The sequence below is a fragment of the Colius striatus genome, chromosome 13, assembly GCF_028858725.1.
Source record: "Colius striatus isolate bColStr4 chromosome 13, bColStr4.1.hap1, whole genome shotgun sequence".
Taxonomy (NCBI): domain Eukaryota; kingdom Metazoa; phylum Chordata; class Aves; order Coliiformes; family Coliidae; genus Colius; species Colius striatus.
The window spans coordinates 1,281,976-1,309,005 of record NC_084771.1 but is presented as its reverse complement, the minus strand read 5'-3'; the positions used below and the strand labels follow the sequence as shown (position 1 = coordinate 1,309,005).

The 27,030-nt window shown below is 56.6% G+C and overlaps 2 protein-coding genes across 4 annotated transcripts in view; both read right to left on the bottom strand.

Moving 5' to 3' along the window:
- Positions 1–3,666: 3,666 nt before the first annotated feature.
- RPS4X (ribosomal protein S4 X-linked) lies at positions 3,667–8,598 on the bottom strand. Its single transcript, XM_062006688.1, has 7 exons — positions 8,551–8,598; positions 8,295–8,372; positions 7,630–7,810; positions 6,785–6,882; positions 5,444–5,615; positions 4,747–4,904; positions 3,667–3,825 (listed from the first exon to the last, which is right to left on the bottom strand). The coding sequence occupies exons 1-7, from the start codon at positions 8,551–8,553 to the stop codon at positions 3,724–3,726; spliced, it is 792 nt and encodes a 263-aa protein (XP_061862672.1). The 5' UTR covers positions 8,554–8,598; the 3' UTR covers positions 3,667–3,723.
- A 1,459-nt stretch (positions 8,599–10,057) lies between these two features.
- Positions 10,058–27,030, bottom strand: part of HDAC8 (histone deacetylase 8) — a 20,809-nt gene continuing 3,836 nt past the window's right edge. The window contains exons 1-11 of one of the 3 annotated variants that reach the window (XM_062006966.1): positions 26,504–26,638; positions 26,134–26,186; positions 25,394–25,524; positions 24,037–24,178; positions 20,560–20,672; positions 19,534–19,611; positions 18,351–18,459; positions 16,667–16,839; positions 15,853–15,947; positions 13,183–13,288; positions 10,058–10,537 (exon numbers count right to left, since the gene is read on the bottom strand). In XM_062006966.1, the coding sequence (XP_061862950.1) occupies positions 10,515–10,537; positions 13,183–13,288; positions 15,853–15,947; positions 16,667–16,839; positions 18,351–18,459; positions 19,534–19,611; positions 20,560–20,672; positions 24,037–24,178; positions 25,394–25,524; positions 26,134–26,186; positions 26,504–26,602 (1,122 nt within the window). In that variant the 5' untranslated portion in view covers positions 26,603–26,638 and the 3' untranslated portion in view covers positions 10,058–10,514. Of the gene's footprint in view, positions 10,538–13,182; positions 13,289–15,852; positions 15,948–16,666; positions 16,840–18,350; positions 18,460–19,533; positions 19,612–20,559; positions 20,673–24,036; positions 24,179–25,393; positions 25,525–26,133; positions 26,187–26,503; positions 26,639–27,030 lie in introns of those variants that run through there. The other 2 variants (XM_062006968.1, XM_062006967.1) reach the window with 2 other exon arrangements.

Below are 27,030 nucleotides of genomic sequence, written 5' to 3'. Positions count from 1 at the left end.
AGGTCAGGAGGGTCCTTTCCCCCGACACGGCAGCAGAGCAGGACTCAGCACAGCAGGAGCGCTGGTGCCTCAGTGGGGAAAGTGTTGCCCACCAGACCCACACCTGGCAGCAGCATTTGGGTCGTTTCCAGCCACCTACACGTCGCTTCAGCTGATAAGTCCATGTATTTCAATACACTACTACTGACATATTTAATCATACTCTTTAAACAGCACAAGCCTTAACAAAAAGCACACGAGGTTCCCACACGTGACGCCTCCTCCTCCCCGGAGTCTTGCAGCTCATTACCCAGAGATATTGAAATACCTCAGCCCTGCTCGAAGGAAGAGAGCTGTAGCCACACTGCAGGCTACGCTTCCAAGTCCCAGTGGCCCTTCTTGCCCCAGCTCTCCCCGGGCAGAGCCCTTGGCCAGCGCAGGAGGCGGCTGCACACGCAGCTGTGCGCAGCTGGAGCACTGGTGGCTCGGTGGTGGGATTCTCCCCTGGCACGCTGAGAGGCCTGGGTTTAGTTCCTGGTCATTGCAGCACTGGATTTCTCCTTTTTCTTTGTACTTCTATCAGTAAGTTGGATGCAGACACCTCAAAATCTCAGTCTCAAAAAGGACTTTTAGCTTATCTTCAGTGAAGGCACAAAAGCTTGCACTAGCACCACAGAGGATGACTTTTGGCACCATGTTGAAACATGGAGCAGCTGGGGCGGGACAGACAGGCCGTGCCCTGGGCACTCTCCCCAGCAGGACCACTGTGCTACCCCCATCCCCCTGTTGCTGCCCTGCCCCCCCAGGCTGCACACCCTCCCCCTGCAGCCTCTCCCTGCCCCGGGGCAGAAGGGCCAGTGCCAGGCAGCGCTCAGCAGGGAGGCTGCAGAGGCACAAGGGCTAGTGGCCACCACATCTAGTGGTCAGACTTCCAGCCTGAAGTTTCCCTATGCCTGGCCTCTAGCCACCAAGAAACCCAGCTTCCAACTAGATCACAGGACAATTTCAGCTTACCCTGGACCTCTGAATGTCTTCTTGTCCAACCTCCTGCCCAAGGCAGGGTGAGCTACAAGGGTCACTGTGCTGGCGCAACTCACGTGCCCAATGCTTCTTATTCTCAGAGCTCATGGTCAGGGGGTTTTAAGTGAGCTCACAGGGGTTTTTTTTCTTGATTAGCTTGCAGATAGAAAATTGCAGGCCCTTCCAGTGTTCCCCTCAGCAGCAGGTTGCACAGTGCAGGCCTTGTTGCTCAGGCTGGGCAGCAGGACGGTCTGGCTGTGCTTCTCGGGCACACTGCATGTGAACGCCAGTGTCTGCAGCAGAGAAGCAGAGGCTGCTTGTTCATAATGTGGAACTCATTCCACTCAGGCTCTGACCAGCTCTGCACACAGACCTGGAGCACAGGGAGCAGCTTTTCCATTTGAATCATTCCCAGGCAGGATGAGAGGAAGGGATGAGTTTATACACAGAAATGTCTTCCAGTCTCTGCCCTAAGAGAGACGTGGGGCAAACGGTGAGATAAGAAGCGGGGGGAGGCCTCCTGTCTCTGCTCTGGGAACCTCTTTGGTCACAGAGCTGCCAAGCAGCATCCTGCCAGGGTAACCCAGAGTGGGTGACTGCCCTGGATGAAACACTGCAGGCAGGGCTCAGCCAGCTGCTGCCAAGCACAGCACTGAATCACCAACTCCCTCCTGCCTCTCCTTTGGGCAAAGCTCTCAGCTGAGTCACTTGCTGCTGGGACCCTTCTCCCTCTCTGTAATTCAGCCGCAGCACAACAGAGGGCACCGAGTTTCCCCAGAGCAACAGTAGCATGGGGCAGCTTTTGAGGCATTTCACACAATCATTTTCCAACACCTTTAAGATTCAGCACAGCCCCTCAGCTCACACTCACCAGGCCCATCACTGAACTAACCCCTGTCCCTCAGCACCTCACCTGTGTCTTTCCAACACCTCCAGGGATGGGAACTCCACCAGCTCCTTGTGCAGCCTGTGCCAGTGCTTAATAACCCTCAGTGAAAAAGTTCTTCCTCAGCTCCAACCTAAACCTCCCCTGCTGCAACCTGAACCCATTTCATTCATTACTAGAGATGATCCCTCCCTCGCTACAGCTTCCCTTCAGGGAGTTGCCAGAGTGCTCCCGTCGCCCCCCAGCCTCCTCTTCTCCAGGCTGAACACCCCCAGCTGCCTCAGCTGCTCCTCATCAGACTCCAGTCCCTTCCCCAGCTTCGCTGCCCGTCTCTTGGCCACGCTTCAGCCCCTCCATGTCCTTGTAGTGCAAGACCCAAAGCAGACACAGTCCTGGAGGTGTGGCCTCACCAGGGCTCAGTACAGGCCACCATCAGTGCCCTGGCCCTGCTGTCCCCATCCTGTACCTGAACTGCTCCTTGGTGTCCATCCGAAACCCATTTTCAGCCAGAACCACGGTGGGTTTCAATCAGGTCCGACCCTGCCTCTCCCCACCCCCAACTCCCACCGGAGCTGCCCGGCCCCGGGGGCGTCAGTCAGGTCCATCTCCAGCCCGTCCTGGCTCACACAGGGGCTGTGGGGAAAGTCCTCGGCTGTGGGGCCCAGGCAGCTGCTTGCCCGCCCAGCCCGTGGCACACAGCTCTTCCTCACTGCCCTCCTGATCCTCTGGGGGCTCTGCCCACGGCTTGCTCCTGCTCCTGCACGGTGGGACAGCCACAGCAGCAGCCACACAGCCAGCACCAGGCTGTTCCCAGAGCTGGTGGGTGGTGCTGAGCTGACACAAGGGACGGGTGCAGGGACACAGCTGTCCCAAGGACACGGTGCTGCCAGGCTCTGCTCTGCCAGGGACGCTTCCTGAGGCCTATAAAAGCTCACAGGCTTCCCCCAGAGCTGGTCTGTGCCTGGTCCATCTTGGCTGTGGCAATGCCCACACAGGAAAGCAGAGCTGCACAGCCCCACTGCTCCAGGCCTGTACCTCCAGCTCCCCAGCAGCCAGATCTGCAGCTGCCCTCCCTTCTTGGTGCCCAAGTCTGCCAGCCCCAGCCCACAGCAGGTGCTGACACAGCCTCCCCTGGGCCCAGCAGACTAGAGGCAGGTCCATGCTGCCCATCCCTGCCCCCAAGGCCTTTCCCACAGCCACCAGCCCATCCTGGGAGGGTGCTTGGCACTTGCCTTTGCTGGGCTTCCTGGGGTCCTGAGCCATTCATTCCTCCACCCTGGCCAAATCCCTCCCAAGAGCTGTCCCTGCACTCCCAGCCCTGGAGCCTCACCTGTGCAGCTGCCAGAGGAAACATCCCCTGAGGGACCTGTGCTGGGAGCAGCCACCAGCTGGGCTCAGGCTGCCAAGAGTCACCCCCTCAGAGCCCAACCCACTCACCACCAGCCACAGAGCCTCCCTCCCCTCTCTGCTCCATCCCAGGGCCAGGGCCTCAAGCCTGTCTGGTACCACTGGCCCCAGGGAAGAGCACAGCTGGCTCTTCCCAGTCTCCTGCTCCTCCAGCAGCACTGGATGTCCTGGAGCACTGATGCAAACACCTTCCTAAGGACAGGGCTGCAGGAGGTTCCCCATCCTTCTGGAAGATGGCTCTGGCAGTTGCTCAGATCACCACAAGTCTCCCCTGACGAGCAGAGCAGACCCTCCCAGAGAGCAGAGTGTGGCCTCAGCCCAGCCAGCCCGTCTCCCTCCAGCCCTGGGACGCTCCCCAGCCACTCACACAGCCATTTGGGAAACGGTTTAATTTCTGTAGGGCCAGGCCTCTGCCAGCCCCGAGCTGCAGCTCAGCCGCTGCTCTGCTTGGCCGCCAGTCTCTTGTCCCTCTCTTCAGCAATGGTCAGGCGGATGCCCTTCCCACGGGGCAGCGAGATCCACGGCTTGTTGCCCTGCAGCAAGGAAGAAGCAGCCAGCTGGCATCAGGAAACACAGGCAGGGGCACAACTCTCAGGGGAAAGAGCAGCAGAGGCCATCCCTCGCCCATGCTGGGCCATGCACATGGGGCTGTGGCACTGGCCCAGGAGCAGCCTCTTCAGAAGGTGATGAAGGTGTTACGGGCCAGCAGCTGTCTCTCAGTCACATCCCTGAAGGATGCTCTTCACCAAACCCAAACCCAACCCTTCCCAACATGGCCAGAAGAGCCTGCCAAGGATGGTGAGACAGCGGCCAGGTCAGGATCTGAGCACTGCTCAGCTCCCAGAAGGCTTAAAAAATTCCCAGGGCTGCTTCTTGAAAACATCCCCGTTCCTAAATGTACAGATGCTTCCCCTTCCCCAAGTGAACAGCCCAGAGTAGGCAGAAGCCACAGGGAGCTGCACTGTGTGGGGAAGGCAGCTGCCTACAGAGGACACAGAATCACAGCATGGTTGGGGTTGGAAGGGACCTTTAGAGATCATCCAGCCCAACCCACTGCCAAAGCAGCTCCCACCTACATCAGGTCACACAGGAACGTGGCCAGGTGGGTTTGAGGACCTCCAGAGCAGGAGCCTCCACACCCTCCCTGGGCAGCCTGGGTCCCTCATTGAAACACAAACAGCTTTCCCTCAATGGAACTGTTTGTGTTGCAGCTTCATCCCATCACTCCTTGTCCTGTCACTGGATACAACAGAAAGAAAGTGCTGCCCCAAGCTCCTGACACCCAACAGTGAGAGATTTGGAGCTATGAATGAGCTGCCCCCTCAGTCTCCTCTTCTCCAGCCTGAACAGCCCTGGCCGCAGCCTTTCCTCAGAAGGAAGATGCTGCAGTGCCTCCTTGCCTCAGGCAGCAGCCCCCAGCAGTGCCCACCCACCTGGTGCCCACACAGCCTCACCTTGCCAATCACAAAGATGTTGGAGAGCCTGGTGGCAAAGCTGTTGCCGTTGGCGTCCTTCACGTGAACCACGTCAAACGAGCCGGGGTGTCTCTCCCGGTTGGTGATCACCCCGATCCGGCCCAGGTTGGCACCGCCAGTCACCATGCACAGGTTCCCTGGGGAAGGATGGGTGTGAGAAGAGCTGGCAGCCAGGCTGAGCTGTTCTGCACAGGCAGGGACAGACCTGCACTGGCCCATGGAGCGGCCCCAGGAGCACCTGGGGACAGCCACGTCCCACAGGAGCATCACCTCGGCACAGGCTGAGGAGCCACAGAGCTCCCCCAGGCTGTACCACACCTTCCCCAGCACCTCCCTGGCTGTGTCAGAAGCAAGGAGTTGCTGTAGCACTGACAACTGACACCTCTCACACCCAGGCACCAGCAACCTCCCTGTGCCCGGCCAGTGCTTTCTGCTCACAGCCCCGCCAGAGCCGGCTTCAGGAAGCCTCTCCACCAGCACACTGCTTCTGCCAAATGCCTCCCACTGCCAGCCCATGGCAGGAACCCCAGGTCCAAGCAGAAGTGCCCCAGGGGAAACAACTCCTTTCCCAAGGCTGCCACTACTGAGGAGACTTTAGAGGAGAAACGTCTGGCATTTGTACTGAAGGCCCAGGCTGGGGAACAGCACAAGGTTTGACATGGGAAGCAGGACCTACCTGTGTCAAATTTGATGAAATCTGTAATCTTGCCTGTCTCCAGGTCAATCTGGACTGTATCATTCACCTTGATGAGAGGGTCAGGGTAGCGAATGGTGCGGGCATCGTGGGTGACCAGGTGAGGGATTCCTTTGGTGCCCACGAAGATCTTCCTCACCTTGCACAGCTTGTACTGCAAAGCAACCCCAACACTGCTCAGCTGAGGCTGGGGGATTCCTGTGCTCCAGAGAGCTGCCAGGCACAGCACGGCTTGGGCAGAACACTCCAGACACCCCAGGAGCCCAGACAGCAACCTGCCCAGTTGAGTGACAGCCTCTGGCTGTGCTACAGCCCAACACACAACACCTGTACAGCTTCAGCAGCAGCTGCCCGAGCTGGGCTTTGACCTCTCCACAAACACTGGCTGCATCTTGCCAGGAAAGCCTAAGCCAAGGCAGTTTCTCCACCCTGTCCTGAAGGCTGCAGCCATGCAGCAGAGGCAAAGGCTGCCATTCCTCAGGACCCAGGAGACATCCACCCCTCTTTGCCAGGGCTAACAGAGTTTCCTCCTGCCTCTCACCAGACTCCACCACAGCCACTGTGGGACTGAAGGGACCACACAGTGCAGCAGCTGCAGCGTATCACGGGGTGCTGAAGAGATCCCAAACCCACACCATGGCTGGCCAGAGCACAGGCAGCTACCCCCCACTGTGTGTGTGCACAACCTGCTCACGGGAAAGTCATGCCAAGGACAGCAGAGACTTGTGGCTCAGGCATCCCAGCAGGCTTGGGCTGAGGAAACACATGCAGGAGACCCTCCCTCACAGCCAGGCACAGCTTGGTAAACACTTCCTTAACAGACCCCGGCAGGAGTTCAAGGCTGCTGCACCACGGGCAGCATCAGAGTTACAGTCTCTGGAAAGCTCATCCAGTGCAACCCCCCTGCCAGAGCAGCACCACCTAGAGCAGGGCACACAGGAACCAGCTGGGTTGGAATGTCTCCAGAGAAGGAGCCTCCACAGCCCATCTGGGCAGCTCCTGACAGTGCTCCCTCACCTCAACAGGGAACAACTTTGCCCTTGTGTCTCTTTGGAAGCTCTTCAGTTCCAGCTTGTTGCCCCTTGTCCTGTCACTGGCCATCCCTGAGCACAGCCTGGCTCCAGCCTCCTCACACCCACCCTTGATGCATCTGTAACCATTCCTGAGCTCACCCCCCAGGCTCCTCTTCTCCAAGCTGCAGAGTCCCACCGTCAGCCTTTATGTGCTCATCTCTCAGGGCAGAGAGCTAACAGCTCCCATTGATGGCAAAGAGAAAACCCCACTCCAACCAAACCCAAGCAGGCCCAAGCTGAAGCTCCTCACCTTTGCCTCTTCAGCTGTGATGCGGTGAACAGCAAAGCGGCCCTTGGTGTCATAGACCAAGCGGAAATACTCGCCTGTCTTCTCAATGCTAATGACATCTGGAACCAGAGAGGGAAATCAAACCCCAGCCATCATCAGCTACAACACTCAGCACACAGCTCACATCTAAACTAGAGGTTGCTAAACTTGAGTGACACAAATGACTTCAGGCGTGAGTGCTGAGGCTGGTGGCTTCCCAGGCCACAGGCTCACAGCTTTTACTGTGACATGCTGCAAAGCAGCAGAGGCTGAAGCCTGAACAGCAGTTTATGCACAGATAAGCCACCAGTTGCAGGCTACAAGTATCTGGCTTTGGTACTCATTGTAGGACACAACTCCAAACAGCAACTGCTGATCACAGAATCACAGCATGGTGGGGGTTGGAAGGGACCTTCAGAGATCAGCCAGCACAACCCCTCTGTCAAAGCAGCTACCACCTAGATCAGGTCACATAGGAATGTGCCCAGGTGGGTTTTGAAGGCCTCCAAGGAAGGAGCCTCCACACCCTCCCTGGGCAGCCTGGGCCAGGGCTCCCTCACTGAAATAGTTTCTCCTTAGGTTTCAATGGAACTGTTTGTGTTCCAGCTTCATCCCATCACCCCTTGTCCTATCACTGGGTTCTACAGAAAAAAAGTGCTGCCCCAAGCTCCTGACACCCACCAGTGAGATAACTGTGAATATTACCTTTCTTCACCTCCACCAGGACAGCATCCTTCCCCCCAGATCGTGGCAGCCTCACAAAACACCCCCCTACCAGCACAGCAGAGCTGCCTGAGGTACCTGCCCCAGTCCCCTCACTCACTCACCCATGAAGCCTGCAGGGTAGGTGATGTCTGTGCGCACTTTGCCATCTATCTTGATGAACCTCTGCATGCAGATCTTCTTGACCTCATCTCCTGTCAGGGCGTACTTGAGCCTGTTCCGCAGGAAGATGATGAGTGGAAGGCACTCCCTCAGCTTGTGAGGGCCTGTGGATGGACGAGGTGCCTGCAAACAGAAGCTTTCTGCTGGGTGCTCCAGAACAACAGCAGCACTGCCCGTCCCCTGAGGCACGATGCCACTGCCCCCTCAGCAGCAGCCACCAAGGACGGCTTCAGAGCCAAACCTCCAAGCTGGCGGTGACAGGCTGCAGCTATCCGCCCTCGCTATACACAGCGTCTTCTCCCCCTTTGCTCTTCCCAGCCTCACAAACACGGCTCTGAACACAGCACCATCTGCTGACCCCCCCGCACAGAAAGCACAACACGAGCAACGCTTCAAAGCGAGTAGCTCGTCATCCCCCTGCCAGAGCCCTTACGAACCGGCCAAAACAAAGGCGCTTCGCAAAGCCCCTGAGAGCAAGCAGGCTCCTGCTCCGCTCTGCCCGACCGCCCCGGCCCACCGCCGCCGCCACGCCGAGGGGGAATGGCCCCTGCCGCGGGCGGGGCGGGAGCATCCGCCGTCCCCGTCCCCAGCGGCGCTCTGAACTCACGAAGACGCCGGTCAGCTTGTCCAGCATCCAGTGCTTGGGCGCAGCCACGCGCTTCAGGTGCTTCTTGGGACCGCGGGCCTACGAGACGGGACGCGTTAATGCCGCCGCCGGGCCCGGCCGTTCCCCCGCCAGCCGCCCCTCCCCAGCGCCCCCCGGCCCCGGCCCCGCCGCCGGGCTCTGCCCCACACGCCTGGCGGCAGCGCGGGCGGCGGATGGCGGCGGATGGCGGCGGGGAGCGGCCGCGCCGCGCTCTCACCATGGCTGCGCTCCGCCGGGAAAGGGCCGCGGCTTCCGGGCCGCTCCGGATATCCGCCGCCGCTGCCGCCGCGCCGCGGGCGCCCCCTGCCGGCCGGAGGCCGCCCCCACACGCCTGGGACGGCGACACGGCCCCTCCTGCGGCCAGCGGCGGCGGCGGGCAGGGTGCCCGGACCCACCCAGGGCGACAGGATCCCACCCAGGGTGCCCGGACACCACCCAGGGCGACAGGATCCCACCCAGGGTGCCCGGACACCACCCAGGGCGACAGGATCCCATCCAGAGTGACCAGATCCCATCCAGGGTGCAAAGATCCCACCCAGGGTGACAGGATCCCATCCAGGGTGCCCAGACCCCATCCAGAGTGACCGGATCCCACCCAGGGTGACAGGATCCCATCCAGGCTGCCCAGATCCCACCCAGGGCGCAAAGATCCCATCCAGGGTGACAGGATCCCATCCAGGGTGACAGGATCCCACCCAGAGTGCCCAGATCCCATCCAGGGTGCAAAGAACCCACCCAGGGTGACAGGATCCCATCCAGTGTGACAGGATCCCATCCAATGTGACAGGATCCCATCCAGAGTGCCCAGATCCCATCCAGGGTGCAAAGATCCCATCCAGGGTGACAGGATCCCATCCAGGGTGCCCAGACCCCATCCAGAGTGCTCAGATCCCATCCAGAGTGCCCAGACCCCTTGTGGTTCAGGAGCCGTGGGAGGGGCTCAGGGGGTCACATCCTGCACCTCCAGGGCAGGGGGCTGCTGAGCCCCTCCAGGCCGGGCCCATGCAGGAAGGGCTGTGGGGCAGGGCACGGAGGGCACGGGGCAGAGACAGGACAAGGCTGCCCAAGTACTCAGAATCACAGCCCCAGCACGGGGGAATTGGGAGGGACCCTCAGAGCTCAGCCAGCACCACCCCTGCCAAAGCAGCTCCCACCTACATCAGGTCACACAGGAACGTGTCCAGGGGGGTCTGAAGCCCTCCAGAGCAGGAGCCTCCACACCCTCCCTGGGCAGCCTGGGCCAGGGCTCCCTCACTCAAACACTGACACAGTTCCTCCTTGTGTTTCAATGGAACTTGTTGTGTTGCAGCTTCATCCCATCACCCCTTGTCCTGTCACTGGAGACAACAGAAAGAAAGTGCTGCCCCAAGCTCCTGACACCCACCAGTGAGAGATTGGGAGCTATGAATGAGCTGCCCCCTCAGTCTCCTCTTCTCCAGCCTGAACAGCCCCAGGGCCTCACAAGGAAGATGCTCCAGTCCCCTGAGCATCTGGGTGGCCCTGCTCTGGCCTCTCTGCAGCAGTTCCCTGTCCCTCTGCAGCTGGGGAGCCCACAACTGGGCACAGGACTCCAGCTGAGGCCTCAGCACATGTGGCAGAGCAGAGGGGGAGCAGAAGCTCCCTGGCCCTGCTGCCCACACTCTGCTGGATGCCCCCAGGCTGCCATTGGCTTCTTGCCCACGAGGCCACGTTGCTGCTCATGGGCAGTTTATTGTCACTCAGGATATACTTCAAACACTTTATTTTGTATAAACCCCAGTGAAAAGCACAGTGTGTGTGTGTGTCTGTGTGTGGGCACAGGCACAGCCCAGGCCCTGCCCCAGGCAGCTCCTGTAGGGAAGGACACAGCCCTGGGCTGCAGCTGGGGAGGGGCCACAGCTCCCAGGAGCCGCCCTCCTGGAAAACATGTAAAAGCAGCTGCGAGAATCAACTCTGTGATGTTCAAAAGGGAACGAGAACGGAGCAAGAGAGGCTGTGCCAGCACTGGCAGCCCGTGGCTCCTGCCTGGGGCCAGCCATGGGGCTCAGTGCACAGCATTTTCCTTCTTTAAAGAGAACAAAATCAACCAACCAACAGGAATTTCCTCCAGCTCTGTCCTGCAGCCACACACTCCAGCAGCTGCTCACGTAAACACAGCATCTTCCCCGTGGGAAATGGGGAAACCTGAGCCTTCCTTCTCCACTAAACCACGTGCTTCAGGTTCCCTGTGAGGGAAAGGCAGAAAAGGTTACTTCCACTGGTATTTGAGGTGTGACAGGGCCCAGGCAGCCCCACAGGAACCCCAGGCCCAACACAGCCCCCCTCCCTGTGCAGGGGCTGCTGCCCTCCTCTGAGCCAGGCTTCAGGAGCTACCAAAGGCAAGCCCTGCTGCCTCTGCTGCAAGCTTCTCCTGCTGCTGGCTGGTTTGGGATTCGTGGCACACACTCACTCCCTGCTGCCTTGTCCTTCCTCCAAGGTGGATGTGCTGCAAGGTCTGCACAGAACAGATCTCTCCCTCCCATCTCTGGAGTGATGCTGTTTCTCCTGCCCTCCTGGTCAGGTCAGGAGGGATATCCCCTCCCCAGGACAAGGGGCAATGGCTGCTCCAAGCCCCATCCAGCCTGGCCTTGAACACTTCCAGGGCAGTCACAGCTTCTCTGTGCCACCTGCTGCAGTGTCTCACCACCCTCACTGGGAAACATGTTCCTTATGTCCAACTTAATAGTGCCCTCGCTCAGTTTAAAGCCATTGCCCCTTGTCCTGTCACTACAGACCTCAGTGAAACATCTGTGTCTTTAACAGACCTTTTCATATATACCAAAAGGTTGCTACAAGGTCTCCCTGGAGCCTGCTCTTCTCCAGGCTGATCATCTCCAGCTCTGTCAGCCTTTCTTCCTGGCACAGGGGTTCCAGCCCTCAGACCATCTTCTGTGTCCTCCCCTGGACCTGCTCCAGTAGCTCCCTGTCCTCCTGGTGCTCACCAGAGAGCAGCAGAGGAGAATATCCTTTCCTTCCCCTAGCTGGCTGTGCTGCTGGTGATGCAGCCCAGGATCTGATCAGGTTGCAGGCCCACATTGCCAGCTCAGGTGCAGCTTTTCACCCACCAGTATCCTCCAAGCCCATCTCTGCAGGACATCTCCCCTTCATGCCCCAGCCTGTACTGATACCAGGGATTGCCCTCACCCATGGGCAGACCTTGCACATACCCTGGAAGAGGGAAACTACCACACCCATCAACAAGGAGGGCTCAAAAGAGGACCCAGAAAACTACAGGCCCATTAGTCTTCCTTCAATCCCTGGGAAAGTCATGAACAAGTCTTCCTAAGAAACTATTAGATACCAAATGAGGCAGGTGACTGGGAAAAGCCAGTGTGAATTTAGCAAGGGCAGATCCCACCAGGCTGATGTGGTCATCTCCTGCAACACAACAACATCTTCAGTGGACATGGGGAGAGCAGTGGATGTTGGTTACCTGAATTTCAGCAAAAAACCTCATCTAGGTGGGAGCTGCTTGTGCAGGGGGTTGGACTGGATGAGCTCTAAAGCTCCCTTCCAACCCCCACCATGCTGTCATGCTATGAAAGTGTTGGCCCCTGTTTCCCACAGCTGGGCAAAACACAGGCTGGGCATGTGGTCTGTGAAGTGGGTAGGGAGGGAAGTGGCTCACAGGCAGCACACAGAGGCTGGTGAGCAATGGTGTTTCCTCAGGCTGGAAGCCTGTCCCAGTGAGGTGATGCTGGGCCCCAGAGCGTTCAACATCTTCATGAACAATCTGGATGATGGGATTGAAAGCAACCTCACCAAATTCGCTGGTGACACCAAACTGAGTGTTGAGGTGGACACATCAGAAGGCAGAGACATCTTACAGAGATCTGGACAAGCTGGAAGGGTGGTCTAACAAGTTTTAACAAAGACAAGAGCAAAGTAAGTCCTGCACCTTGGAGAGAATCAGCAGTGAGCTCAGCTGAGGCTCAGGTCTGCTTGGCTGGGGAGCAGTCGTGCTGAAAGGTGCACAGCAAGCTGAATGTGATCCATCAGTGCACCACTGCAGCAAGGACAGGGCAGATTGGATCCAGGGCAGCACCTACAGGGGCATTACTAGCAGCAATAGAGATGGGATCACATGCCACTCTACTCTGCACTTCTTAGTCCCACCTGGTATATCATGTGCAGTTCTGGTCTCCACAAATCAGCAAAGACATGGACAGACTGGAGAGCATCCAAAGGAGAGCCACAAAGATAACCAAAGGGCTGGAGAACCTGCCTGATGAGGAAAGACTGATGGAGTTGGGTCTCTTTTCCCTGGAGAAGGCTCGGAGGGATGTCATCACAGTACCTGAAGGGCAGCTACAGAGAGGACACAGGCACTCTCTTCACTTACAGCCACATGGAGAGGACAAGGGGCAACAGATATGAGCTGCACCAGGACAGGATTCACCTCATTATAAGAAAGTAACTTTTTACAGTGAATCAATGACTGGAACAACCTCCCCAGGGAGTTACCAGATGTGACTGGACAGGGTGCTTGATAATCTCACCTAGGCTCCCTCTCTCACAAAATGTTGGGCCAGATGAAGTGTCCTACAAACTGGGCTGTTCTATGATTCTAAAAGGGACCAGGCCCTGTGCTCCTCTGCCCAGCCAGAGGAAAAGCAATGGCAACTTTTGCTAACAGGGACCCACAGCTCTGAGCTGACAGGCTGCTAACACTGAGAATCCCAAGGGAAGCAGGAGATGGATGCTGCTGCACACCACGAGCAGTCAAGTGAATGTGCTTCTTCATTCCAGTCACCAACAAAGGCTCCAGTGAGCTTTCCTGATGCCTCCTTTAAGAAGCCTGAAGCAGGGAGTGTTAGCTGGGACAACTCACCTTTGATAGAGTTGAGAATTTCCTGGATCCTCTGTGGCTCATTGCGGTCTGGCCTGCAGCTCGGGGTGATCTCCAGCACGTAGTCAGGACCATACTCTGTGAAGAACTGCAGGGAAGAGGAGAGTCAGCAGACAAGTCTCTGGCTAGCTGAGGCTGGAGGAAGGAGTCCCCATGGGTATCCATTTGTACAAAGGCAAAAACATTTTCCCTGAGAGGCACATGTAGCTTCAGTAGCATCAAAGAGATGCTCCTGCAGTGTCTGTGCCCACCTGCAACTGTTGTCAACTCAAGGGCTGGGGATGCAGAACTAAGCAGTGCAGCCAAAAGCAGGCTCATGTTTATCACAAGGCTGTCTTTGGGAAAGCTGCTGACACTAATTTTCACACCAGGTAACCTGCAAACCCGATTTTTGGCATGAACAACATTCAAGTGCTGCCTGTAAGACACCCTTCCTCTCATCTCCCTGCTGCACCCTGCGGAGTGCTGGACTGCCCTGACTGTAAAACACCTGCAAAGAGAAAAACCACATGTGCTTCAAGGTTAAACACAGAGTGGTTTCAGCTGGAAGGGATCTTTCAGCCCATGGGGTGCAGCCTCTGTCCCAGCCCCATCACCCACCAGCCCATTGCCCTCAGTGCAACAGCCACCCAGCTCTGAAACCCCTCCAGGGACGGTGACTCCAGCAGCTCCCTGGGCAGCCCCTTCCAATGCCTGACAGCCCTGGCAGCCAAGAGATTCCTCCTCACACCCAGCCTGAACCTCCCCTGGTGCAACTTGAAGCTGTTTCCTCTTGTTCCAGGGAGAACAGACCGACCCCACCTCGCTGCAGTTTCCTTTCAGGTAGTTGTAGAGAGCTGGAAGACCTTCCCTCAGCCCTTTTTTCTCCAGTCCAAAAAGCCCCAGATCCCTCAGCCCTTCCTCACCTGAGACATGCTCCAAATCTTTTCCCAGCTTGGTAACCTGCCTCTGGATCCTTTCCAGCACCTCCATGTCCTTGTAGAGAGGGGCCCAGAACTGGGCACAGTATTGGAGGTGCAGCCTCAGCAAAGCCGAGTCCAGGGCAATGATCAGCTCCCTGCTCTTGCTGACAATAATGTGCTACTGTGGTTGAGAGCTCCAGTAGCATGCAGCTGAGCCTGAATGAGAAACTGCAGCGTGTGAGCTCTACACAGGAATGAGGCATCACAAAATGACTGCCAGTAGTTTTGTCTCACAAGCACTCAGCACTGATCAAAGCAGCAGGACACAACAGGGTTAAACACTCAGTGGTGAAGTTGCAATTGGTCCTCTTGCTGCCCTTGGAAAGCTTCACTCCATGGAGAGCTAGTCCAGATTAAAGCTGTTGTGCCAAAGACAGGGAAATTCAGAACATCAGAACCTCCCAAGTGATTCATGATGCACAGGGCTGATGTTTTCTTTAAGGGTGAGATTGAAGGTGGCGTATCTGGCAACCTAAGACCAACATCTCTGCATTGGCACGGGCAACAAGGGCTTCTCCAAGCAGCCCTCAACGTGCCAGCACTGGCAAGGAAAGTGAAGCAGCTCCTGAATGCTGCAGGTTACAGCAAACCTCAAACCACTCTGTGTTTACCAGCCTCTGAATGGCAGGGTGAAGGAGCTGCCCTCTCTGCAAGTCCATCAGCTATTCACACAGAATGGCCATAGCAGCTGGCTCAGGGCAGGCAACATCCTGCCTGTCAGGCTGCTCTGTGGGCCAACAGAAGATTCCACTGAAGAGAGTCAAAGACAGTAGCAGTGCCTTGTATCATCACCATTCCCTGTGCTGGTTACTGGCCTTTCATTTAGCTGCCAACACCTCCCTTCCCAACACCCCCAGCTCACAAAGTGCCCTGCACACACTGCCCGGGGGCCCTGACCCTGCCCCGCTGCTGCCTGGGGAGATGCAGTTGGTGCCCCAGGAAAAACACTCAGTCCTCCAAGCACAGAGCACGTGGCCACACAGGGGCAAAAACTCCCCAGCTGGGTGCAAAGCAGAGCACCATTTAACTGCTCCCCAGTGCAGAAGCTTGAGGAGGACAAGCAGCCCTCCTGGCTGGGGCTGAGAGCACAGGGCTCTGCCTGGAGGAGCCACCTCAGCCGCATCACACACGAGGATGCTCTGCTCCCTCGGCCTTCCTCACTTATTAACCCCACAGGAACCACACCTTACAGAAAGACCTCAACATCATTTATGGAACTGTTTCGCACTGGTTTACTGATGCTTCATTGTGTCCCTCCACCAGCCATTCAGCCCACTCAAGCCCCACGGCCCACTGCAGGACTGATGGTCAGAAAAGCTTCAGTTGCAGCTGGTACTCTCAAGGTAAACTCAAGGACAGCAGGGATAAAATGTAAAGCCTTGAGAAGGGCCTAGCTCTTTCCTGGCAAAACCACATGCACATTCTAATGACTCCTTTGGGGGTGACTCCCCCTCCCCTTGCTCTCTGCAATTACCTGAGGCTGGAGTTTGTTGGCACTTCAGATGCCTTGCAAAAAGATGCAGCCAGCCTCAAGCTTTGGGAACAAGCACCCACCATGTGGCTGGGACAGTGCATTATTGTTACAGGAGTGTCTCAACAGAACAGTACTGAGCAGAGAGGATGCTGTTTGGATTGGGGGGAACACCTCAGCTCTCACACAAGGAGAAGGGAGGGTCTGTCTGAGCTTTACCTCATGGTCAGGAATCTCAGAGGACAGTGTTCTCCCAAGGATTACCCCAGTCAAGTAGGTCCAGCAGCGAGCTGTGTTGGCAAGGTTGTAGCCTCCTGTTTCCAGCAAAAAGTATGATTTTGGAGGGGGCAGAGTGGGGAAAGGGAAGAGAGGGAGAGATTTTAGTGGAAGGAACAAATCACAGAGGCAACATGCCCAGTTTACAGCTTATTTCATCCACTGAAGCTGTGCTCATTTTGCACTTACTGGTTACACAAGGCCAGGTCTGAACGACACCATATGCAAGATCACACCTCCTAAACTGAACCTGGTGTCACACAGGCCAGGCCTCTGCAGCGACCATCTCTGACCCAGCATGAATCCCCCAGCCCCATGCACTGCTCTCTCTCCTGGCAGCAAGAAGGTATTCAAAGGTAACAGTGAGAGAAGAGCAAGGGCAGCAGTGGAAATGATGGGATTCCTTTGATCCATAAAGTATAACACAGAGGCCCAGCCATTCACAGACTCACAGCATGGTTAGAGGGGGTTGGAAGGGACCTTTAGAGCTCATCCAGTCCAACCCCTCTGCCAAAGCAGCTCCCACCTAGATCAGGTCACACAGGAGTTCATTTGCTGATGAACTCCTCAGCACTGGCAAATTTGAGAGGACAAACTGGGAAAGTCTGTGTGACAATAGCACTGGGGTGCCCTCCTGCCACTGCCCAGCCCTCACCCTGCACACGCCAGTCACTGCCAAGCCCAAGGGCACACGCTCGAGGAAGGGTCACAGGACAAACCCAATCCCTTATGAACAGCAGGATGTGTGCACACTCACCTCCTCCCAGGATGAGAGTTGCTAGCTGCCACTGCAGGACATACTTGAGGCACTTGCCCACTCCCTCAGGAGTCATGTTGAAGGAGCACATGGGATCTCCAGCGATGGTGTCTGCCCCGAGCTGCAGCACAACCGCGTCGGGCTTGAAGGCAGCATACACCTCCTTCAGCACGCTGCAGAGGGGAAAAGCAGCAGGGCTTACCACACACACGGTTCACAGGGATGCTGCTGGTACAGCCCTGGTCCCTCAGATCCACTGATGCCTCTAAAGCTTTCTGCATTCTCTGCTCCCACCCCACTCATACCAGTTATGCTCCCTCTGCTCCCAGTTAGCCTTCTGCCTCCACTGCTCTCCAGCAGTAAGTTTAGTTCTCAAAGTGCTCCTCACAAGGATGATGGAGGCAAAAGCAGTACTGAGAAAACAGGGAGAGGGATCTAGTCAGTCCTCATGAGCTTAGTGGTAGCACCAAACCCCATGTTTACACTGGCTGTCCTGAAGAGAAGAGCTGCAAGCCAGACCAGAGGCAGTCAGGGTGGAGAGCAAGGTCTGGCGAAACAATCCTCACCTCTCACCAGAACAGGACCAACAGAGAAAGGCTCTGTCTGGGTTCTCTGCTCTCTCCTCTGGCTCTTGAGCCTGAAATACATTTCCCCTGGCTCCAGCAGATGCTGGGGTGCAGGAGGAACAGTGGCCTGGAGATAGCTCATTGCAAGTGTTCTCTCTTGCAAATGCAAGTGGGCATGGCAGACACCTGCCACTGCTCCAGGAGAGTGTTTGCGTAATGACCACCACAAAGGGAACAATCCTCTTCCCAGCACTGCGCTCCAAAGCCCAAAATACAAGGCAAATAATGGAGACAAACATGTTCTTTCCACAACAGTGTGAAAAGCTGAGCTAGAAACAGGAGTGATCCCTGACATAAACGTTTTTGCCTTTGTCAAGAGAACGTGAGCATCAGGGAGCTCATTCATAGGTACAGATATCTCACTGGTGGCTGTCAGGAGCTTGGGGCAGCACTTTCTGTTGTATCCAGTGAGAGGACAAGGGGTGATGGAAAGAAGCTGCAACACACACAGTTCCATTGAAACACAAGGGAAATCTCTGTCAGTGCTGAGGTGAGGGAGCCCTGGCCCAGGCTGCCCAGGGAGGGTGTGGAGGCTCCTGCTCTGGAGGTCTTCAAACCCTCCTAGACATGTTCCTGTGTGACCTGTTCTCGGTGGGAGCTGCCAGACTCTTTGCAGCCTGTGTGTTTATAGGTGTGCAGTTCACCCCACAAGGAAATCTCACTTTTCTTGCTGATGTGGATTGAAAAGGAGGCAAAAGCTGGAAGTAGCCACTCCTGCCCAAGGCCCACTTTGTACTACCCCTTAGAGTAAGGAGGTCTCTCCTTAAACAGACAAGGCTGACCCATGGCAGAGAGATCCTCCAGCCACCACAAATAACTGCATTCAGATGTTCTGTATTCAGACTCTACTCTAAACATTCAGTTGGCCTAAGGATTTGGAAGAGAACTCTGAGACCTCTGAAGACCCATGTTCACTGTAATCAAAACCTGTAGCAGGGGAAGGGACAAGCCTTAAGGGTAAAATGGAATTAGAAGCAGTGAACAAACAAAATCTGTGCAGTCTCTCTCTTCTCTGCCATTCCACCCAAGTAACCTGTATCACAGCAGGCAGGGCTTACTTCTCACAGATGTGGTAATACTTCTCATCCTGAATGCCATCCTGAATGGGCACATTGACGCTGTAATAGCGACCCTTCCCCAGGCCAACATCCGTCACATCCCCGGTGCCTGCAAAACACAAACACCCCGTGGAACACCCCAGGAACCAGCACAGCCTGGTAGAGAGGAGGACAGGGGAAAGGGAGCTGGGGGTGCTGGTGGCCAGCAGCGTGCCCTCGTGGGCAAGAAGCCAATGGCATCCTGGGCTGGGTTAGAAGGGCTGTGGGCAGCAGGTCAGAGAGGTTCTGCTCCTCCTCTGCTCTGCCCTCGAGAGGCCTCATCCGGAATAGTGTGTCCAGTTCTGAGCCCCTCAGATGCAGAACAGGGAACTGCTGGAGAGAGTTCAGCACAGGGCACAGAGATGATGGAGTGGAGCATCTGCCTTGTGCTGAAAGGCTGAGGGAGCTGGGGCTCTGCAGCTTGGAGAAGAGGAGCCTGAGGGGTGAGCTCAGGAATGGTTCCAGATGCATCAAGGGTGGGTGTGAGGAGGCTGGAGCCAGGCTGTGCTCAGGGATGGCCAGTGACAGGACAAGGGGCAACAAGCTGGAACTGAAGAGGTTCCAGAGAGACACAAGGACAAACTTGCTCCCTGTTGAGGTGAGGGAGCACTGTCAGGGGCTGCCCAGATGGGCTGTGGAGGCTCCTTCTCTGGAGACATTCCAACCCAGCTGGTTCCTGTGTGCCCTGCTCTAGGTGGTGCTGCTCTGGCAGGGGGGTTGCACTGGATGAGCTTTCCAAGTCCCTTCCAGCCCATGAGATTCTGGGATTCTGTGATGATTGTGAGGGAAAGGGAATCAGCAGCAAGAGAAATGTAGGATGTCTCAGAGGAGAGCAGAGAGCCAGGGCTTTTGGCATGCTTATGGAGAAGTACACTTGCCATCACCCATAGAGGAGGGCTTGGATGAAACTGGTTCTTGCCCTCTGCCCTGTTCTGTCAGGCAGCAGTGGCTCTGCCCAGAGCTCAGCCACAACCAGAAAGGGGTAAATTCCAAACATGTGCTTTCCCCCTTTTTCCTCCTCTTGGGTGAACAGGAGAGGCAGCAGGACATCTCTGCCAGCCAGAAGGGATGGCACTTGTCTTTGCTGGGGCCTCATCGGTGATGCACAAACCAAAGTAGCAGAAATCTCAGCAGTTCAACTTGCCTGGGAAAAATCCTGGTGAAAACTTGTGCAGAGAAACAGTCATGACTTTGGAGGTGAAACTAAAAGCATCTTCAACTCCTGTCCAAAAAGGGAAAACAGCTTTCCATTACCATTCACAGAAGCGAACACACAACCAAGCCACACAAACACAACTGCAAGCAGAGCAGGGAAAGAATGAACACCACAGCAAACCAGGAGTGGCTCAATAAATCCATCCTTCACCCACAGAGACCCAGGTTCAACTGCAGCAAAGGTCACAACTGACAGGTCTCACACTCATTAGTCCTGACTTGGATCCCAATGACCCAGGTGAGTGCCCACGTTAGTAGCACTTGCCTGCACTGCTTGGCCTGCAAGGGAGGCCTTGGCCAGAGTTTGGCTCTGATCAGAATCAGAGCTACTGAGCCCTCTTGCTTTTTCTCAATGTGCCTTTTCCTTAAAGACACATTAAAACAGTCAGGGTGGGCAGGGAAAGAGGAGTAACACAAAACAGAACGTGGAAGGAAAACAGAGCAAAATGAAACACACCATAGGATTCGGGAGAGCAGGAAACATGCAACGGTGCTGAAATGACATCCCTGAAAGGCAGAGCACTTCCAGCAAGGCCAGCTCTGGCTGTAGTTTTGTAGTGCCAAGCCTTTTTTGAACAGCAGCATTTGTTACTGACAGCTGCCCTCTTGCAGTGGTGCCACAAAACAATTAAATGCTGTCAGCAGCTGTTCTGCCAGGATGGGAGCCAGGGGTCTGGGCGAAGACCGTGCTGAAGAGCCATGGCAGAGGGGATGGCTGGGATGGGAACAAGCTGGTTGTTGCTTTACAGCTGCCCAGAACCTCCAGAGAGGTCTGAGGAGCTGCAAATGGCAAACCCATAAAGCAGAACGAAGCAGAAACAGGTCGAGGGAACATGACTGTAGTGAAAGGAGGCAAAGCCACAGCTGTCACAGAAGGCAAAGCCCTACTGCCCTGACTCCTGTCATTCCTTCCCCTGAGCTCATGTGGCTGTCTGCAGCCTGTGCTGGGCCTTACCATCCCCGTGGTGCAAATCCAAGTCAATGTAGAGGACACGGTCAAACCTCTGGCGCAGACGCAGGATCCCCAGGACAGCATCGTTGAGGTAACAGAAGCCAGAAGCCTCATCTCTGTGAAAACAAGGCCCCTGAGCTTGAACATCAGCAGCACGGCCACCACTCACCTCAGCATGGTCTCTGTGACACTCTGCCTCGCAGGGGCATGGAGGAGGATGAAGAGCCTCTGCCCAAGGCCCAGCAGTGACCAAGAGATGGGTCAGGAGCATTTGAAAGCGTGGCTGGGAAGCACAGGGAGCCTGTGCTGATCACTCCTCAACCCTGAGCTCGCTGGCAGCTGGTAAAGCATCATCTGCCTCTCCTGCAGAGAGACCCTGACCCACGGGGGGCCTGGCAAGCTCCCCCTGACCATGTCACTGCTGCACCAACACAACATTGGCTTTCCACACCTGACATACTTTGAAGAGATTTGGAGCCACTTGACTCCAACCCTCACCTGGCTTTAACTCCTCTCCTTCTGCAGCCAGAGGACAGGCCTCCGGCTTGGCCACTGCAGGCAGCTACCCCATCCCTGCCATCTAGGTCTCAGCTCTCAGGAGGGTCCTAGCAGTGAAAGGCAGGTCCAAGGCAGTTGCAACACTGCTGCTTTGTCCCAGAGTCTCACGGTGTGAAGGTTAAATCTCTCTCCAAAGCAGCATTTTCCATTCTTCCCCAAGGAAGATGCAAACAGGACGTCCCACACACAGTCCCTCCCAACACAGCTCCTGTGCTCAGACTCAGCCAGCCTCAGCAGCCAGAGGACAGATGTGGCATGGATTTATCCCTCACATACATCGGGGGCAGCTTCCTTATTGATGGCATCAAAGGAACAACCAAGTGCCTTAACCTGCATTCCAGACTCACTTCAAGATTGAGTGGGCATCACCACTTGGCACAGGTCCACATGCACTCTTAGGCCAGCCCTGGACAGCTGATTTAAGCCAAAGCTTTATCCTTTGCAGCAGGAGAGTCCAAACTCCTCTTTCCCAGGCTCAACAGACTCCAGGGTCTAAGATGTGCCTCTTGAACACACTTCTTGACTTTCAGACACAGCACTCAGCTCGTCTCCCCTGACACTCCCCTGCTCAGCAAACAGCTGGAAACGGGGAAGAGCAAGCACAGGGTGGCACAAGTGCCCTTGTTCTCACTCCCTGCAGATGTCATGGAGCACAGCTGCTTCCCAGTGACTCTGTTTACAGTGATGCTGAGAACTGGAATGTTAGCAGAATCTTCCTTAGCTGTGATCACATGCCACACTCCTCCCTCCTTCCCAGCCCACAAGGAAGCAAAGCAAACCATGTCATGTCTCAGCCACTCCCTCTGTGCTGTAACACATCATCTCTTTCAAACTGAAGGCCAAGCAGAGCACGAGGCCAGCTCAGACATAGGCTGGCCAGCACCAGAGATGCAGCTCAGGGCCAGCACTTGGCATTCCCTGTGCCACAGATCCACAAAGCAGAGCTCAGACTGTCACTGCCAGAAGGGAGGGCAGGGCTGGGTCAAGAAAAGGCAGGAACTTGGCATCTCACTCTCTGCCCAAAGGCATCCCAAGCTTCAAAAGCCCCAAGTGTGGTCACCATTCCTACCTTTATGACCTTGGAAACTAACTAAGCCATCAGGCAGCAAGATTTGTTTGACAAAAGCAGAGGTATTTTGCCAGGACACGGGTCCTAGCACCAGGCACCTGCAGCTGTGTGTCAGCCTGGCTGGACTTTCACGCTGGGCTGGCATCCACCACAGCTGCTGCCAGCCCTGCAGCACCCCATGTCATCTCACTGAGGTGACTCTGAAGGCTCCTTTGGAATCATTGAGTACTTAATACCTTTTTAAAACTGCTTTCTTCCCAGAAGAGTGTTAACAGCACGGCTCCACAGCAGCCACGCTGCTAAGATTCACTCTGTTACAGGCACGTTATAAACCATGCAAACCACATAAAAGAGAACAGACAACTTTTCCAAAGCCATCCCTCCTGTGAAGAGCAAAAGGACTCAGCTCAGCCAAGCTAGACTCTCCTTTCTCAGCAAGCCATAGCTGAGCCCACATTCAGCACAGCTCTGACCAGGAGAGGGGAAATCCTCTGTCAGGTCAGAAAAGTCACTGGAGCAAGAAGAGAAACCTCTGCACTCATGTGCAAGTTGTTGGGGTTAGATACATGGTTTCTGCTAATTTCTGGGGTTCCCAAGGGAAACAGAAGGGCCCTGCAAAGGCCAGAGAGCTGGGGACAAGGAAGGCTGCTGCTCTGTTTGCATTTGCAGACAGGCCTCATGCTGTGGGAGATGGGGTACACAAGCTGAAATAGAAGGAAAACAGGGAAGCAAAGTATTTTACCACTACAGAATCACAGGATTCAGGGACATTTTTACTTCCTCTCCTGTTGTTCTGGGAGATCATCACAGCTCTAAGCCACCCACCAACCATAAGTCCTGCACTCTTCAAACCACATTCCCATTCTCTCCCAAGCTGGGTGCTACACAACCATCTGCTTCTCCACAGCCCTTCACTACGGACTTTCAGAGAATCACAGCATGGTGGGGTTGGAAGAGACCTTTAGAGATCATCTAGTCCAACCCCCTGCCAAAACAGCTCCCACAGGAACGTGTCCAGGTGGGTTTGGAGACCTCTAGAGCAGGAGCCTCCACACCCTCCCTGGGCAGCCTGGGCCAGGGCTCCCTCACTCAAACACTCCAACAGTTTCTCCTTGTGTTTCAATGGAACTGTTTGTGTTGCAGCTTCATCCCATCACCCCTTGTCCTGCCACTGGATACAACAGAGAGAAAGTGCTGCCCCAAGCTCCTGACACCCACCAGTGATATGTTTGGAGCTATGAATGAGCTGCCCCTCAGTCTCCTCTTCTCCAGCCTGAACAGCCCCAGGGCCCGCAGCCTTTCCTCACAAGGAAGATGCTCCAGTCCCCTGAGCATCTGGGTGGCCCTGCACTGGCCTCTCTGTAGCAGTTCCCTGTCCCTCTGCAGCTGGGGAGCCCACAACTGGGCACAGGACTCCAGCTGAGGCCTCAGCAGCTGTGGCAAAGCAGAGATATTTGGAACTACGAATGAGCTCCCCCCTCAGTCTCCTCTTCTCCAGACTGTGCAGCCCCAGGGCCCGCAGCCTTTCCTCAGAAGGAAGATGCTCCACTTTGCAGTCAGCTCTCACTAGAGCTCCCAGAGATGGTAGGACCTCTGATTACACCTGCCCCAGGCCCATGCTGCAGCCCATGACAGCCCCAGGGTCAGGAAGCAACCGGACTACCCTGAGGCCTTTGCCCTGTGCTCTGCTTCTTTCCTGTCCACTCCCTGCCTTCCCTCACCCCTCTCACACCTCGCTCTTTTTAGCAGCTGGACTGCCTAACCCTGCGGGTTCTCAGGGAAGCTGGGAGCTAGGAGGAGGCACGGTTCAGACACCAGGTGAGAAAACACAAGGGAAGAGATTGTTTCCTTACTTCTTTGCATGATGCCACCCTCCAGGCCAGTTAATTGCTACCTTGCACTTGCCCTCCAGCAGGCACTGGGCTGCGGTGATGGTGGCTCCTCCCACGGCTGCCGCGTACTCAAACACTCCTTCAGTGGCCGGACAGTCGTAACCTGGGGGCAAAAATCCACCTGTCACTCTTCCTCTGGGGGAGGAAGAGCACATTCTCTTTCTTTTCAGTTACTTAACTGCCTCTCTAACTTCCTGCTCCAGGCACAATGAAAAAGACAGGGCACAAACCCCTCCCAATGGGTATCACGTTTGGACACACACAGGGCAGATTTAGGGGCTGTAAGCAGGAAAAGGAATTGTACTTGGCTTGCATGGCAAGCTTTTTGTAGAGAGGGATGCTGCAGGGGTGGCTTCTGTGAGTGGACTGGAGCATCTTCCTTCTGAGGAAAGGCTGTGGGCCCTGGGGCTGTTCAGGCTGGAGAAGAGGAGACTGAGGGGGCAGCTCATTCATAGTTCCAAATCTCTCACTGGTGGGTGTCAGGAGCTTGGGGCAGCACCTTCTGTTGTATTCAGTGCCAGGACAAGGGGTGATGGGATGAAGCTCGAACCCAAACAGTTCCGTTGAAACACAAGGGGAAACTGTTTCAGTTTTCAGTGAGCCCTGGCCCAGGCTGCCCAGGGAGGGTGTGGAGGCTCCTTCCTTGGAGGTCTTCAAGACCCACCTGGACATGTTCCTGTGTGACCTGATCTAGGTGAGAGCTGCTTTGGCAGAGGGTTTGAGTGGATGAGCTGTAAAGGTCCCTTCCAAGCCCCACCATTCAGTGGTTCTATGAAGACACCATCAGACAGACCCATGTCAGACAGAGACCACTCCAAGGCAGACCTGTCACTGGCCAAGACTGGTGGTGTCTCTGTGATAATGTATTAAAAGAGGGTAAAGGATGGTAAGCACACTACAGAGCAGCCGGGCAGGGCAGTGAGGATATGAGAGAGCGACAGTCCTGTAGACACCAAGGTCAATGAAGGAGGTGCTCGTGGTGTTGGAGCAGAGCCTGCCCTGCAGCCTGTGCTGAGCAGCACGTCAGAGCCTTCTGTCCTGCCTGAGATCCTCAAAGGAGCAGCAAAAGGCTCATGCTATGTCAGGGACAGAGCACACGGAGCAGCAGCATGAGGCTGGCAGCACCCTCTGCTAGCAACGGGGCAAACGCCAACCTGACAGGCAACCGCTGGCTGGAGGGGTTCAGCAACACCCCATCCAAGAGTGTTTCCCTCCCCAAACAGCCCAGCAGCCCACCTGAGCTCAGCCCTCAGCCCCAGGAAAGACAGTTCTGGACCTGACAGCCAGTGGATCTCTTGCTGAAGGCCCATGTCCTTACCCAGTCCATACTCCACAGACTCGGGGTGGTCATCATCGCCCTCCTCGCTGACCTTCTGCAGGTGCTGCAGGTAAGCATCCGTGTGGAAGCTCGCCAGCTCCTCCATGGAGGCCACTTTGGGCTTGACTATCCTGGGCAGAGAAGAGGAAGGGACAAGATCAGGATCAGGACAAGGGGCTCCAGGGTTCAGCTGAACACATCGCTTTAGGCTCCTCAGACCAGAAGCCTTCTTTGGGCAGTTTCTTGCAACATAAGAGAGGCTGAGCTAAGCTTGGGGTATTTTTCCCCCTTCATATCCCCCCGTGTTGGGGGGGGGGACTCTTCCATTTCAGACCTCACCTTTGTGGGGCACCTAAGGCCCCACAAAAAGTCTCCCATATCAACCAGAACAGAGCAACACAGCCCCTCTCAGCATCAGCCCCGGCCGGTGGACTCGGAGCAGAACCAAGGAGGATGGTTTCTACACCATCCCTTCTGCTCAGAGGCACGAGAGCTGCGGGGGACAGAGGACTCTGCGGAGGATGCTCAAGGCAACTGACACTGCCCTGGGCCGGGAAGGGGACCCGTAAATTACACCCACCGTAATTACCAGGCATTGCCTAGATCCTAGAAATACACACTGTGTGGGCTCCTTTAATGCTGCTGCCGCAGGGACGGGGTAAGACCTGCGGTTAGCCGGTATCTCCCAAACCTTGGCAGAGAAGAAAGTATTCCCTTCACAGATAAACGGGAGCACTTACTTCATCTGGTCAAGTAAGGAATACGCTTCGATCAACGAATGAACCATACTGGCCTACAAAAGAAGCAGACGGGTGAGAGCCCCTGGGGCACAGCCGAGCCGGGTGTCGAGCGGCCGGCGGGGCCGGGCCGGGCACAGCGCCACGTCCGCGGCCCCGCTCGCTCCCCGCCGGGCCGGGCCGTGCCTGGGCCCCCGCGCTGCTCCCGCCCGGCCCCGGCCCCGGCCCAGGGCCGGCCCGTTCCGCGGGGCTCCCCGCGGCCTCCCGCGGGCCCGGCCGCTGCGGCCCCGCCGCCCCCCCCACGCGGGGCAGGGTCCCGCCGAGCCCGCAACCCCCCGGCCCCCGCCCCGCCGGCCCCCGGCCCGGCGCTGACCCGCTTGGGCACTTTGCAGAGGGAGTCGCAGAGGGCCACGTACTCCGGGCTGTACACGTACACCGGCAGCGGCCCCGCCGCCATGGGCCCCGCCGCCATGGGCAGCTGCAGGCCCGGCCCGGCGCAGGCCGCGGGAGGAGCCACGGCCGCGGCCGCACAGGCGCGCTGCGATCGCTTCGCCCCGGCCGGCCGGTCCTTAAAATACACCGACCGACACGTTATTAAACGCGCGAGTCCCGGGGCAGCCCCGGACCCCGCGGGACTGCGGCTCACAGACAGACCCCACGGCCGGGGCAGCCCCGGACCCCGCGGGACTGCGGCTCACGGACAGACCCCACGGCCGGGGCAGCCCCTGACCCCACGGGACTGCGGCTCACAGACAGACCCCACGGCCGGGGCAGCCCCTGAACCTGCGGGACTGCGGCTCACAGACAGACCCCACGGCCGGGGCAGCCCCTGACCCCAGGGACTGCGGCTCACAGACAGACCCCACGGCCGGGGCAGCCCCTGAACCTGCGGGACTGCGG

What these genes read in the sequence shown, in the direction of transcription:
- RPS4X (XM_062006688.1), bottom strand. An exon ending in CTACCCTGCAGGCTTCATGG is followed by an intron (nt 6,883 to 7,629) that starts GTGAGTGAGTGA and finishes CTCTGGTTCCAG; the next exon opens with ATGTCATTAGCATTGAGAAG. An exon ending in ACATCTTTGTGATTGGCAAG is followed by an intron (nt 3,826 to 4,746) that starts GTGAGGCTGTGT and finishes TCCTTGCTGCAG; the next exon opens with GGCAACAAGCCGTGGATCTC.